A 13,971-nucleotide genomic window follows, 5' to 3' on the forward strand; every position below is an offset into this window, starting at 1 on the left:
AGCAACAGAACGATCCTACATAGTGCCGAATTACCTCTGCCCCCAAATTGATGACAAAATCTAAATTTGAGATAAACGCAAAATGGGACATCGCACTGTGGTATAGAAAGGGCCTGCAGTTTGAGTAAAAGCGATAAATTTTTTTAATAAAAAGTAAGCTACATATTTTGAACTTATATTAACTACTAATTTCTCGAAATTTTGGTAACCATCGCCCAACTTCATAGCAACTAAGCCAAAAAAAAAACAAACACACATGCGATTTCAATGTCAAATGCAAAATGGGACACTTTTATTTTTGTTTATATTTGGATAAATTTTTTTTTTAATTAATATTTAGGCATAACCTTTTGCGGTTAAAACGGCTTGGAGACGTCTTGGCATAGATTAGAGTTAAGTTTCCCACACCTGCACTGGACATACAGCCCCAAACCATCACAGAACCACAGTTCGGTTTTCTCCATACGTAGCTCCTGCCATCAGAACCATGTAAGTTAAATTGACTTTCATCAGTAAATAAAACCTATAATATAATAATATTTAGTCAAATTTATCACATTAGTTAACTTTAAATTGTCCTAACGTATTCCAAAAACTCTCTGCTTTCGTTAAGTATTCTTTAGCAAATTTTAGCCGCTTTTCTTTATTTCTAACGCTGATAAATAGTTTTTTCCCTCATAATTCTACCGTGAAAATCATTGGAACGTAAAACACTACGGATTGTTTCTGCGCACACTGTTTTTTCAAGCTGTTTTTCAGCAAAAAGGTTTAATTCTGGAGCGCAAACAAAAGTATTCAATTTCACTTCCTTCAATATTCGGCGCTCATCATGGGAATTAAGTTTCTTTCCTTGACCTTCCCTACTTTTGTTGGCCAAACGAAACTCCTTGATATATCGCGTCACAATATTCTGCTCAGTGGATCGGGGTTTTCCAGTTTTTTTGGAAATTTCGCGAATTGATAGTCCTTCAGAATGAAGTTTCACAATTTCTTGCCGCTCTTCGAAATTTGTTTGTTTACCGCGCGGAGCCATTTCACAAAACACTTAAATTTAACACACGATGAATATACAATGAGTGTTTATTGAATTTAAAACGCAGAACTTATTTCAGTTCCAAGAAATAAGAGTGTCCCATTTTGCGTTTGACGTTCAAATCGTTTGTGTGTCTATTTTTTTTTGCTTAGTTCCCATGAAATTGGGCAAGGGTTACCCAGTTTACGAGGAATTACTAGCTAATATAAGTTCAAAATAGTATGTTGCTTACTTTTTTTAAAAAAACTTTTCGTTTTTACTCAAATTGAAGGCCTTTTTGTAGAATAGAGCGGTGTCCTATTTTGCGTTTGAGCCACTGTACATACATAAGTTTTCATGTGACAAAAAAAAAAGTTAAAATGTTGTTAACGAGTGATACCTTTTATAAGATATTTGCTAGATTCACGCGAAAAGAATATATACGTACAATATGAACAAAATATGTATGTATGTATAAGGTCGTATCTTTTTTCAAATATTTTGTCGTTACATAAAGGAAGTACATATGTATGTAAAAGGAAGGTTTTGAGATCAAAACTGCTATTTTTATGTACAGTAGACTGTTTGGTTAAACAAAAACACGGTCTTTATATTTGCGAAAACGAAAGTAGTGATTAGAGGTGTACTCTACCACTACCTTCATCTGATTTCGAGCTTAGTTCCAAAAGCATCAAAACGTGTTTTCTGTTAATAAATCGGCAGGCAAAGGCGAAATTTAAATCTCACCTCTGCTATGAAAAATTTCATTATAACTGCATTAATCGCTTGGACTTGGCACGAAAGTTCTAGGACTCTGTATTTAACAAGTCACAAGGCGAACTCCGCAACAGGGAGAAGTAATTCTGTCACTCATTTGGCAGAGATTACTTTCATATACATATGTCTTATTCGCTAAATAAAACCAAAATTTAACTTTTAGCAGTAAATGATAACGGTAAGCCTTACCTCTGAACTCAATAGTTTCTTCCATAGTAAAGATGTCCCCACATTATAAGTATGGTGTTGGTGAGTGATACAGTTGGTCTTTACGATTTCAATAGATCTGGTGGAGTTATTGATACTTTCATCTTTCAATGGCGTGTATAAACTATCATTCGATGTACTACTATATACTGGGGATTTGCAAAACCGTCCACAATTTTTCTCAAGTTTTCGATTGTTGTTATTTTTAGTAGTATATATATTTGTGATCATATCCTGTTTAGTGATGTTATCAAACGCAATGGGTTCTGTAGTGATATTAGTGTTTGTCACATGATTTTGAAGCATATGTATTGGTTGTACATTTGAACTATTTTTGTGATTTCTGTAATAATCCGGAGTCAAAATGAGATCTGCTGCCGCCAAAGCAGACTTTTCGGGATTATGGGGGTTATTATGTAATGCTACAAGGTTAATATCATCAGGCTGATGGTGACATGATGCCATATTAAGGGCAATTTTAAAGATTTTGTTGGGTTGAAAATCATCCTCTGTCGTTTCAATGTCAACCATTTCATCATCATCAATATTGTTGTTGTTGCTATTTTCACCAATTGAAAAATGTGAATCACCGGCATAAGAGCCTTTTACATCAAGATCACAACGTTTCAAATCGCACTGACCTAAGGGTGATGCTCTAAACGGCGAATGAGGGGGTATGGCAAGTGTTGCTTGAGAATGTGCGGAGTTTTGTGGTAAAGGACCACGAAATTGCAAAGTATTTGATGCTGAGGAACGAAAGTTAGCATGAACGGCCAAAGCAAGAGGTGCGGTATTACATCCTGCTTCCATCGTCCCTGCATTTGTTATACTAGTATTATGCAGTAAAGGAGAATCGGCAGTTAGTGGCAACGTATTTTCTGTTGGTAAATTGCTGAAATATAGTTTAGAGTGATTCGTTTTGTTTGTAGCTTGAGCACTTGTTGATATTGTAGCGGTAGAGTTAACAGATGTGGTAGCTAAATCAGCAGTTGTCGAAGCTACCGTTACCGATGCAACAGCGTTGAAAATTTTTGGTTTACTTGGTTGACAAACTGGTTTGAATGCCGACGACGTGACAAATTGCGGGATAAAAGATGTGCTTGCATCGACTAATTTATTTCGATTTCCTAATTCCTGGCCAGAATTTGAAAAGCAACCGCCATTTTCCGTAGCGGTATTAGTATTTGGTTTCCAAGTACTATATTTCAGTGGTTGACAAAATTCATTGTTATCATATCTTCGGATGAGAGCAGTACTACTTTCATCACGATCTCCGCTCTCACTTCCCGTCATAGACACCAGTGGAAGTTGAGAGAAAAATTCTTTATTGCTGCTAATCGATGGCGTCTTTAACCAATGCATCGCATAGTCCGTAAGACCAAATGGGCTCACTGTAATATTATAGCCATTATTATAATTTCGGTTTTTGTATCCAGATGCGTTCGATTTTTGAGCAGAGTGCGCATGCCACATGTAATCCATCATAAAATTTCGTGATAGCGGAATTTCATGGCCATTACCTTCACTTAGTTGCAATGTAGAAACACTACTAGTTCTCCCTTGATATGAGACACTATGTGGCGTTGCGCCTCCAATGTTCGTCGGTCGTACGGCACCTACCGCTGCTGCGACGGCCGTGACACCGACCATAGCCGCAGCTGTTACTGTACCAATATTATTTTCAACCTGATTACATTGTCGTTTTGTTGACTCTGGAGAAAGGTTATGAGACGCCAAATAACTACTGTTATGACGTAAAGATAAATCAATATCATGGAAAGAATATTGATTATCAGAAGCTTTTGCTACTGTCATAATGGTTTCACCCCTGCCATTTTCGTTCAAAGTACCAGTGTAGGAAGCTGTGGCCGATCCTGGAACATTTATACTATGCTGTAACTTATCTTGCTGCTCATGTCTTTGAGTAGTTGATGTTGTTTGTGATGTCGAAGAATTGTGACTCATGAGACGCTTACGTGTACCACCGTTAAACATTGCTTTAACGTCCTCCCATGCATGGACAATTTCCTCAGGGGGATGACCGTTAAGGAGCATATGACGACGCCATGAATTGAAATTTGCCGCATCGGGCTGAACATACTTGTCACCTGCAGTGACTCGGTGAGAATGGAAAATAAACTTGTTTGGCGAAAAGAACATGCCACAATAAAAACATTTTATACATTTCGCTCGGGATGAGTTGTAACGAGATGGTAAAAATGAACCGCGGCAACCCCAAGCACACTTATGATACACAGTAAAAGCAAAATCTTCAGGTAGTCTAGGCGGTGCATTATCACCTAAGAAGCTTTTACATAAACGATCCGCTTCACGCCTTGTTATCATGCCGCAACGACGAGAACTAATTGGCATTGCCCCAGCACGTCGCAATATTTCCAACTGTACCGGAGTACATTGAACGCAAGTAATACCAAGTGCGACTCGACGGTTATGAATTTCATTATAACTATACTGTTTGAGCAAGGTGTTAGATATCTGGGCTAAACACAACCGCTCTTGACCTTCGATATAAAGTGATACTATTGGGATGTCATAAAGGAGTACAGTGCTAACCTGAAAAGGAATAAACGTACATATGTGAACAATGTTTTTGGTTATGATACCGAAAAATAATCAAGTAAACTAAATTAAGGCTAACTGATAAGTTAAAACATTTTCAAAAGACTGAATTTACTATATTTCAACATTTTTAAACCTTATTTAGGTAAATAAGAATAGTTTTTTTTAATTAAAACCCAAATCTTGAAGGTCATTGAACCCAGAAACTTCAGCAATTTTTTCAGTTTTGACGTTTTCCAAATGAATTTAAATACCAATTTTGAATAGGAAAACTATATCAAACACAAGGTTTTTATAAAATTCATGATTACTTGCAAAGATTAGAAAAGTTGTTGTTCTTTTCATAAAAATATAAGCAAAAACTGTGGATGCATTAGACTTAGGTTCGGTTAGGGTACGTTATAGTGGCCGGCTATTACACCATACATGGACCTACTGATCGTTGGTAATGTCAGATGTTAGATCTCATTAAGTTAATTAGAGCTAAAGTATTTGTCATACAGGACGTTAACGATTTCAGCGAGCTTGAAGAGCAATTTGATATTTTGATACTTCATCTAGTTCATTGAACTACGAAGGTCCTAATTATCTAGGCCCAAGTTTAAGGTAATGCTGGAAAGAAGCATAGAGGATATTCCAGCGTCCCTCTAATGTATATTCCTGCACTTTCTCCATGTATAGTTATTACTTATGGAATCCGGAATGTGATGCTAGTAGGTTGTGACTTGTTATTAGGCCAACAACCATCCTGCAGACGAGATATTGTGAGCAAAAGGTGGGCATGGTTTCCTTCGGGGTTCCTGCACATGATCTTGGCAACCCTACATGTCCTTAAGCCATTCTATCTCGCCTTTTCGGAAATTTCTTTGCATATGTTTTCAGTCACTTCCGTTTATCCTGGTTCGGTAGCCAGACGGATGAGACTTTTGGTATCTCATCAGATATTTCGTTTCGAATTGCTTTGTGGTTGGAATCGATTATAATCCTCATCTAATAATCTAATCTAATCTAACCCACTATATCAGAAGCCGCTTTTCAGCAGACAATACGTCTAAGGCCTTCCTACTTCCAAGGACATGCTCTATCGTAATACGTTGGTAGATTACGGACTTAATTACCGTCTGGCTTCCACGTACACCCAACTCTTTTTTTACACGGTCTTTTTTTTACACGGTTTTTTTTTACACGGATTTGAAGTTACACGGTTGAAAAAAAAATAAATTTTTGTAAAAAATGTTTAATCATATACGGTTTTAAAATCACTGTCTTGTAATTACTTGTATGTTTGTTTGTTGGAAAATCCCTATTCCTTCGTGCAAAAATAGTATTATGCAGCACTACATATTCGAATATCCATATTCGGGATATAATAGGAACATTACACAACACTACGAAATGAATAGGTTGATAATGCTTTTCAGCTCGTCGTTCGAACTTGTTGTTCGCTTCATTTTATATAAAATAAAGATTTCAACATTGGTTTTACCATACTTGGCGCTATTGCTGAAATGAACACACATAATAGTATCTGGGAAATTCCCATATTCGATAACTCTTATCTACACATTTTGTTCGTATGATATCTACCTAAACTAATGCTTAATTCAAGTTTTTAAAGTTTATTAGTTCGCAATATTTTATCAATTGTTCGTGCTATCAATTAGATTTAAACATTTTTAACCTTAATAAGTGAAAAAATATATTTTATCTTTAAATTTTTAGTTAAGCTTTAAAAATAAAATTTTTTCCCTTACTACAGTTAGCAAAATGTCCAAATTTTCACAGATTCGTAAAAGGCAAGCCATTTCTTTGGAAATAAAATTAAAAATTTTAGACTGTCTGGCAAGAGGTGAAGGTTCAACATCTGTGGGCAAGGCTTTTGGCTTAAACGAAGCTACTATCAGGACCATTAAGAACAAGTAAGGAAGGCCTAAGTTCGGGTGCCACCGAACATTTTATACTCTCGCATGATAAAGTGATAATCGAGATTTCATTATCCGTCATTTACATATTTTTTTTATTTTGCTGTAAAATTAATTAGAATTAAATTCTGAGAGATTTGCCGATATTTTTGGTGAAAAATTAGGTTAGGTTAGGTTAGGCACTGTGTTCTTCGTGTTCGATATCAGGGACCTTGAAAACCTATAGTCCGATCACGACAATTTTTCCACAAGGGATACCTCAGCTCAAATACCGTATTTGTGTAAAGTTTTATTCCGCTATCATCATTGGTTCCTAATGTATATATTATACAGAGAAGGCATCAGATGGAATTTAAAATAGCGTTATATTGGAAGAAGGCGTGGTTGTGAACCGATTTCGCCCATATTTCGTACATGTCATCAGGGTGTTAAGGAAATATTATATACTGAATTTCATTGAAATCGGTCGAGTAGTTCCTGAGATATGGTTTTTGGTTCATAAGTGGGCGACGCCACGCTCATTTTCAATTTTAAAAAATAGGCTGGGTGCAGCTTCCTTCTTCCATTTCTTCCGTAAAATTTTGTGTTTCTGACGTTTTTTGTTAGTCGGTTAACGCACTTTTAGTGATTTTCAACATAACCTTTGTATAGGAGGTGGGCGTGGTTATTATCCGATTTCTTTCATTTTTCAACTGTATATGGAAATGCCTAAAGGAAACGATTCTGTAGAGTTTCGTTGACATAGCTATAGTAGTTTCCGAGATATATACAAAAAACTTAGTAGGGGGCGGGGCCACGCCCACTTTTCCAAAAAAATTACGACCAAATATGCCCCTCCCTAATGCGATCCTTTGTGCCTTTACTTTAATATCTTTATTTATGGCTTAGTTATGACACTTTATAGGTTTTCGGTTTCCGCCATTTTGTGGGCGTGGCAGTGGGCCGATTTTACCCATCTTCGAACTTAACCTTCTTATGGAGCCAAGAAATACATGTACCAAGTTTCATCATGATAGCTCAATTTTTACTCAAGTTACAGCTTGCACGGACGGACGGACGGACGGACGGACAGACGGACGGACGGACAGACAGACATCCGGATTTCAACTCTACTCGTCACCCTGATCACTTTGGTATATATAACCCTATATCTAACTCTTTTAGTTTTAGGACTTACAAACAACCGTTATGTGAACAAAACTATAATACTCTCTTTAGCAACTTTGTTGCGAGAGTATAAAAATGAGAATGAAATACGGAAATCTGTCATAAGTTCATCAAAACACAGTTCCAAAACGTCGTCATACATTTGAGATGAAGTGTTAGTAAAAATGGAAAAATGTGTAGAGTTTTGGATTGAGGTTTTGGTGCAAAAGAGAATACCTGTAGATGGAAATATTATAAAGCAGAAGTCACTACGAATTTATAAGCAACTGCAGATATCGGAGCCATCAACAAGTCGTCAAGATAAGAGAAAGGAATTTTCTGCTAGTGATGGATAGCTAACAGGATTTCTTAAGAGAAACGGATTTCATAATTTAAAAATTAAAGGAGAAATCGCATCAGCAGAAAAAAAGGCAGCTAAAACCTTTACAGCAGAACTAGCCATAATAAGTACAGATGGGGGCTATGTCCGCGACCAAATTTTCAATGCCGAAAAAAACTGGTTTGTTCTGGAAAAAATGCCTTCCAGAACCTTTATAGCAAAATCCGAAAAAATTGCTAGTGGTTTTAAAGGTGCTAAAGATCGGGTAACATTTTTATTGTGTAGCAACGCTTCTGGTGACAAAATTTTTAAGCCCCTTTTAATTAACCGATCATTAAGACCACGTTTTTTGAGAGGAAAAAACATTCAAGAGTTGCCGGTCCATTGGAGGGCGAATAAAAAGGCTTGGATGACAGCAGGTCTATTTACGGAATGGTTTGAAGAATGCTTTGTTCCTGAAGTTAAAATGTATATGGAACAGCAACGTCTTGATTTTAAAGTTCTTTTGCTAATAGATAATGCGCCAAGTCATCCCCGTTTTAGAGCATCCAAATGTTCAAGTAATATTTTTGCCACCTAATACCACTTTCTTGATTCAACCATTAGATCAGGGTATAATTGCTACGTTTAAGCTTTATTATATTCAACGAGCATTCCAACACATTTTAGATGTAGTAGAGAAGGACAACCTTACTATCGTTGATGCATGGAAAAAATATTCTATTTTGGATTGCATTACATATGCTTCAATGGCCAAAGAAAAAGGGTATCAACATTTGGTTAAATGAGCTTCTGCGCCCCCCTCTTAATATAAGCTAACTACACTCCACACATACACACCATACTCAACACATCTTCACCCCACACTACACATACCATACTCAACACATTGGCATCATGCGCATCATTTTTTTCATCCCACACTACACACCGCATTCTCAACACATCGGCATGATGCCTACCACATCTTCACACCACACACGAGGACACCAGCACACAACTAACAAAAGGGACTGGTGGACGGCGTCGAGTCTCTTTGGTTCTCTATCCGTGCGCATAGACGTTTCGATATAGCGATCGCCGATCAACCCACTTCCAACCGTACCAACTTCATTTGTTTAAACGATTTCTTTGAATTTATTAAAGGTGAGTGCCGGTAGTGCGTATTTTAAAGAAATTTATACATGGTCCTTCGAGCCGGACCGGACGGCACCAGTGGAGACAAGAACATAAAAAACAAAGCATTAATCACGGTGACGCGATAATAAAATCAACTAATTAAAAAAAAAAAATTATAATAATAAAAATAACCGATGACGCGGTAAAATTATTAATAATAATAAGTGAAAACAAAAAAAAAAAAGTCCCGGTAGAACAAAACCGGTAGTGTAAAAAAAGCCCCAAAAGTGAAAACCTGTGGACAAAACAAAAAAGAAAAAGAAAACCCAAATAAAATTAAAAAAAAAAGAAAGAAAAGCGGTGGTGAAATTAAAAAAAAAAAAACAAAAAAATATGTACATATAGTGTATATGGTGGCAAAAGTGTTAAGTGTGAACAGAACAAAAGTGCAGTTACAAAGAATAAAAGTGATGTGACAAAAAGTGCGGTGCGGTTAAATACACATAAAATACACATATGTATGTATGGTGAAACTAAAAACAAAACCAAGGAAAAAAAGTGAGGTGGCAGAAAACACAGTGCTGTGAAAATAATAGCCTAAATTGAGACAAAGAGGAACTAAGAAAACACAACAACAACACCAGCAGCAAAAGGACTGGGGAAAGGAAAAACAGGCAGAAGCACAAGCACGGCACAAGCATAGGTACAGGCAAACGTAAATTAAGGCACATACACTCATACAATTTTATCCCCAAAAGCCCCTGGCGAACATCAAAGTGAGTTGTATCGTTTCCTTTTAATATTCATATTTCATAAACATATATGTATGTATAAAAAAAAAAATCCAAAATTAAAACTTAATTAAAAAATCCGGTCAGAAGAGAGAAAAGAGAAACCGTTACCAAACTGTTTTCGGCATTCGGTTTATTTTCCGGTAACAACCGAAAAACCGCTAACAAAGCAGTTTGGTACTGTATATAGCGGATTATTGATTGCCGGTAAATGCTTACCGTTGTGTTATAACACAAAACCTATCCCAAAAACAAAAAACAAAATCAACAAATTCAAGTATTGACTTGCACAATTTTCCAGCAATACCCCTTATACTTAATCAAGTATAAGCAGGATTGCTTAAAATAAGCTACGGCAATCATAAAAAAATGAGAAAACATATGCGCAAATAAAATTGGAGATAAAATACATACATACATATGTATATGCCATATATACATAGCATAACTTGCTCACTTATTATTCTAACCAACTTGATACGTATATTTACTCATATTCACATCAATATTTTTCAAATACATATATATTCATATATGTATCTCAAATTCAAAGATTATTAAATTCGAAGTGCGAACATATGTATATACATACACATGTATATGCGGCGCAGGTATAAAAATATATATACATACCAGTACATACCAAAAAACGAGCGAGCTTGAGAAAATTACCTACGGTCGGTTAATTCTCTTTTCCTGGTTTCTTCGTAAGAAAATATATAACGGGTGATTTTTTTGAGGTTAGGATTTTCATGCATTAGTATTTGACAGATCACGTGGGATTTCAGACATGGTGTCAAAGAGAAAGATGCTCAGTATGCTTTGACATTTCATCATGAATAGACTTACTAACGAGCAACGCTTGCAAATCATTGAATTTTATTACCAAAATCAGTGTTCGGTTCGAAATGTGTTATTATCGACAAATTTTGTTCAGCGATGAGGCTCATTTCTGGTTGAATGGCTACGTAAATAAGCAAAATTGCCGCATTTGGGGTGAAGAGCAACCAGAAGCCGTTCAAGAACTGCCCATGCATCCCGAAAAATGCACTGTTTGGTGTGGTTTGTACGCTGGTGGAATCATTGGACCGTATTTTTTCAAAGATGCTGTTGGACGCAACGTTACGGTGAATGGCGATCGCTATCGTTCGATGCTAACAAACTTTTTGTTGCCAAAAATGGAAGAACTGAACTTGGTTGACATGTGGTTTCAACAAGATGGCGCTACATGCCACACAGCTCGCGATTCTATGGCCATTTTGAGGGAAAACTTCGGACAACAATTCATCTCAAGAAATGGACCCGTAAGTTGGCCACCAAGATCATGCGATTTAACGCCTTTAGACTATTTTTTGTGGGGCTACGTCAAGTCTAAAGTCTACAGAAATAAGCCAGCAACTATTCCAGCTTTGGAAGACAACATTTCCGAAGAAATTCGGGCTATTCCGGCCGAAATGCTCGAAAAAGTTGCCCAAAATTGGACTTTCCGAATGGACCACCTAAGACGCAGCCGCGGTCAACATTTAAATGAAATTATCTTCAAAAAGTAAATGTCATGAACCAATCTAACGTTTCAAATAAAGAACCGATGAGATTTTGCAAATTTTATGCGTTTTTTTTTAAAAAAAAGTTATCAAGCTCTTAAAAAATCACCCTATACATATGTATACATGCGTACATACATATACACATACGGGCGCATATATATACATACTTACATTCAATATACTGGAAGAAATACCCAATCGACATTGGGTACAAATTAAATAACTATAACAAAAAAGGATTTTATAAAATACAAAGTTGTACATAAGTGTATTGTCACATATGTAGATACGCTCACTGCTTCAAAGTCCACATTGGCATATATTCCGCGATACCCCTTGGTTTTCGTCTAACAAAACCAAGCAGGATTGCATATAAAATATATTCCAAGTCCACATTGGCATATTCAACAAAAACAAGCAGGATTGTGTAAAAAACCAAAAGCGTAATACATATGTACATACATGCATATGTACAAAGTGCAGTGATCTCTAAAACGAGCGCTCATTAGCACATAATAAATAAAAGATCCACCTATAGGTATACCCTATAGGACATTTGGACATAATAAATATATAAGACAAATATATATAGAAAAATAAAACATATAAAATATTTCCGGTCAACAATAAATAATTAAATCAGTTTAAAGCGTTATTCTAAACGTGTAATATTTTATTGGATTTGGAAAACTCTTATTTACTTAAAAGAGTTCACGTCTAAACATTTCGTTCAAAACTCTTATTTACCTAAAAGAGTTCTCCTCTAATTATATACATAAATAGATACATATACTATATATACGAAAATATTTTGAAATTTCAGCTTATTAAAAAGCCATTTTATTGAATTTTTTGAAACTCTTACATACAAAGAGTCTTCAATTCAACATCTAATATACGAAATATTTTCAAATCATCTACAAGTCTACTTATCACTAAGACGTTTGATTTATTATATACATCTTTTAAATGAGCTCAGATTCAAAGGAATCTAAAACAATCAGTTGCTAAAAGTTCAAAAATTATTTCAGACGAAAAAAGTCCGTGTACGCCGGCAGAAGCTACACGCTCAAAGCAAGGTGCTACAAAACTAAAGAGGGGTAAAGACATTTCTTATAGAAAATTCATTGCTGAGAGTGACAGTTTGATACGATACTGCACTCGATTTTCATCTTCACCGATTCAAGACAATTCTGAATCGGTCTTAGAAATCAAAAAAGATAATTTAGACAATTTCTGGACACGTCTCCAAGCGGCATATGACGCAATCGTAGAATCTGACGACTCAGATCTACCCGAAAATTTCAAATCCTCGGCTTACACCAAGTATGAACACTGCCTAGACCAGTTCGAAGACACAAATGCAATGATTTCTGATCAACTAAAGCTATTAAGAGCGGTGCAATTGCTCCGCTCCACAACCGAGAGTAGAGCTGCCACAAAGACAAGTCCAAGGGGCAAGTTCAGGCATTCACCTTAAAGTGCCAGTATGCGACACAGATATATTTCATGGTGGTTATGAACAGTGGCCGTCCTTCCGGGACATGTTCACGGCTGTGTACATAAACCATACTAAATTGTCACAAGCGCAGAAATTGTATCACCTCAGACACAAAACCAAAGGTCAGGCAGGCGTAATAGTGAAACAGTTCGCTCTCAATGACGAAAATTTTAATTTTGCTTGGGAAGCTCTAAAAGAACGTTATGAAAACGAAAGAATATTGGTCGACAAATAGGTTACGATATTAATGAATTTACCAAAAATTCAGAAAGAAACAAGTGAAGAGTTCATAAAGCTTCAATCCATTGTTTCAAATTGTTTGTCGGTTTTATCGACACAAAATATTCCCACAGATAATTGGGACCCCATTCTGGTAAATATATGCACAGCTGCATTACCAGAAAAATCGTTACTTTTGTGGGAGCAATCGCTCTCATCGCGAAGAAAGTGCCCAACGTGGCAGCACCCAATATGAAATTGCAGAAAGAGTAGATAAAAAACTAGTCAGAACGAAAAACGTTCAAAACGACCTCAATAGAAGCTTCAATAGACCCCAAGCAAGTAGCTACAATAATTCAAATAGAAACTTTTTTAAAAATCAATCGTTCTCTTCCGAACAATGTAAACAAACGTCATGCGCACTGTGCAGAGGAGGTCACAAACTAAAATTGTGCGAAAAATTCAAAAAAATTAATGTTAGCGATAGAAACAATTTCGTAAGAACGAAAAAATTATGTACCAACTGTCTGTCACATGCGCATACGCTTAAAGATTGCGAAAGCCAATTTAATTGCGTTTACTGCCATAAAAGACATCATTCAATGTTACATATAACCAATTTTTCCAGCTCACCCCCAAACAGGGCAAACGTAAAAAGAGCAACAGGATTAGTTGCAACAACAAATTCTGAAAACTGCCAAGAAGCACCATGCTGCTCAAAGGCGTTAAAAACCCAATCGCTACATAGCGAAAATCACAGTAGGGTACTATTACCCACAGCAGTTGTCTCCATCGAACACCGAGGAGAAC

General features: G+C 36.3%; 1 protein-coding gene across 1 annotated transcript in view; it reads right to left on the bottom strand.

The window, feature by feature from the left end:
- LOC125779270 (uncharacterized) overlaps positions 1–13,971 on the bottom strand; it is a 272,515-nt gene that overhangs the window by 87,329 nt on the left and 171,215 nt on the right. Inside the window, exon 2 of the mRNA XM_049460349.1 lies at positions 1,979–4,570. Within this exon, the coding sequence (XP_049316306.1) occupies positions 1,979–4,570 (2,592 nt within the window). The remainder of the gene's footprint in view (positions 1–1,978; positions 4,571–13,971) is intronic.

Source organism: Bactrocera dorsalis, chromosome 6, assembly GCF_023373825.1.
Source record: "Bactrocera dorsalis isolate Fly_Bdor chromosome 6, ASM2337382v1, whole genome shotgun sequence".
In the NCBI taxonomy this organism is placed as follows: domain Eukaryota; kingdom Metazoa; phylum Arthropoda; class Insecta; order Diptera; family Tephritidae; genus Bactrocera; species Bactrocera dorsalis.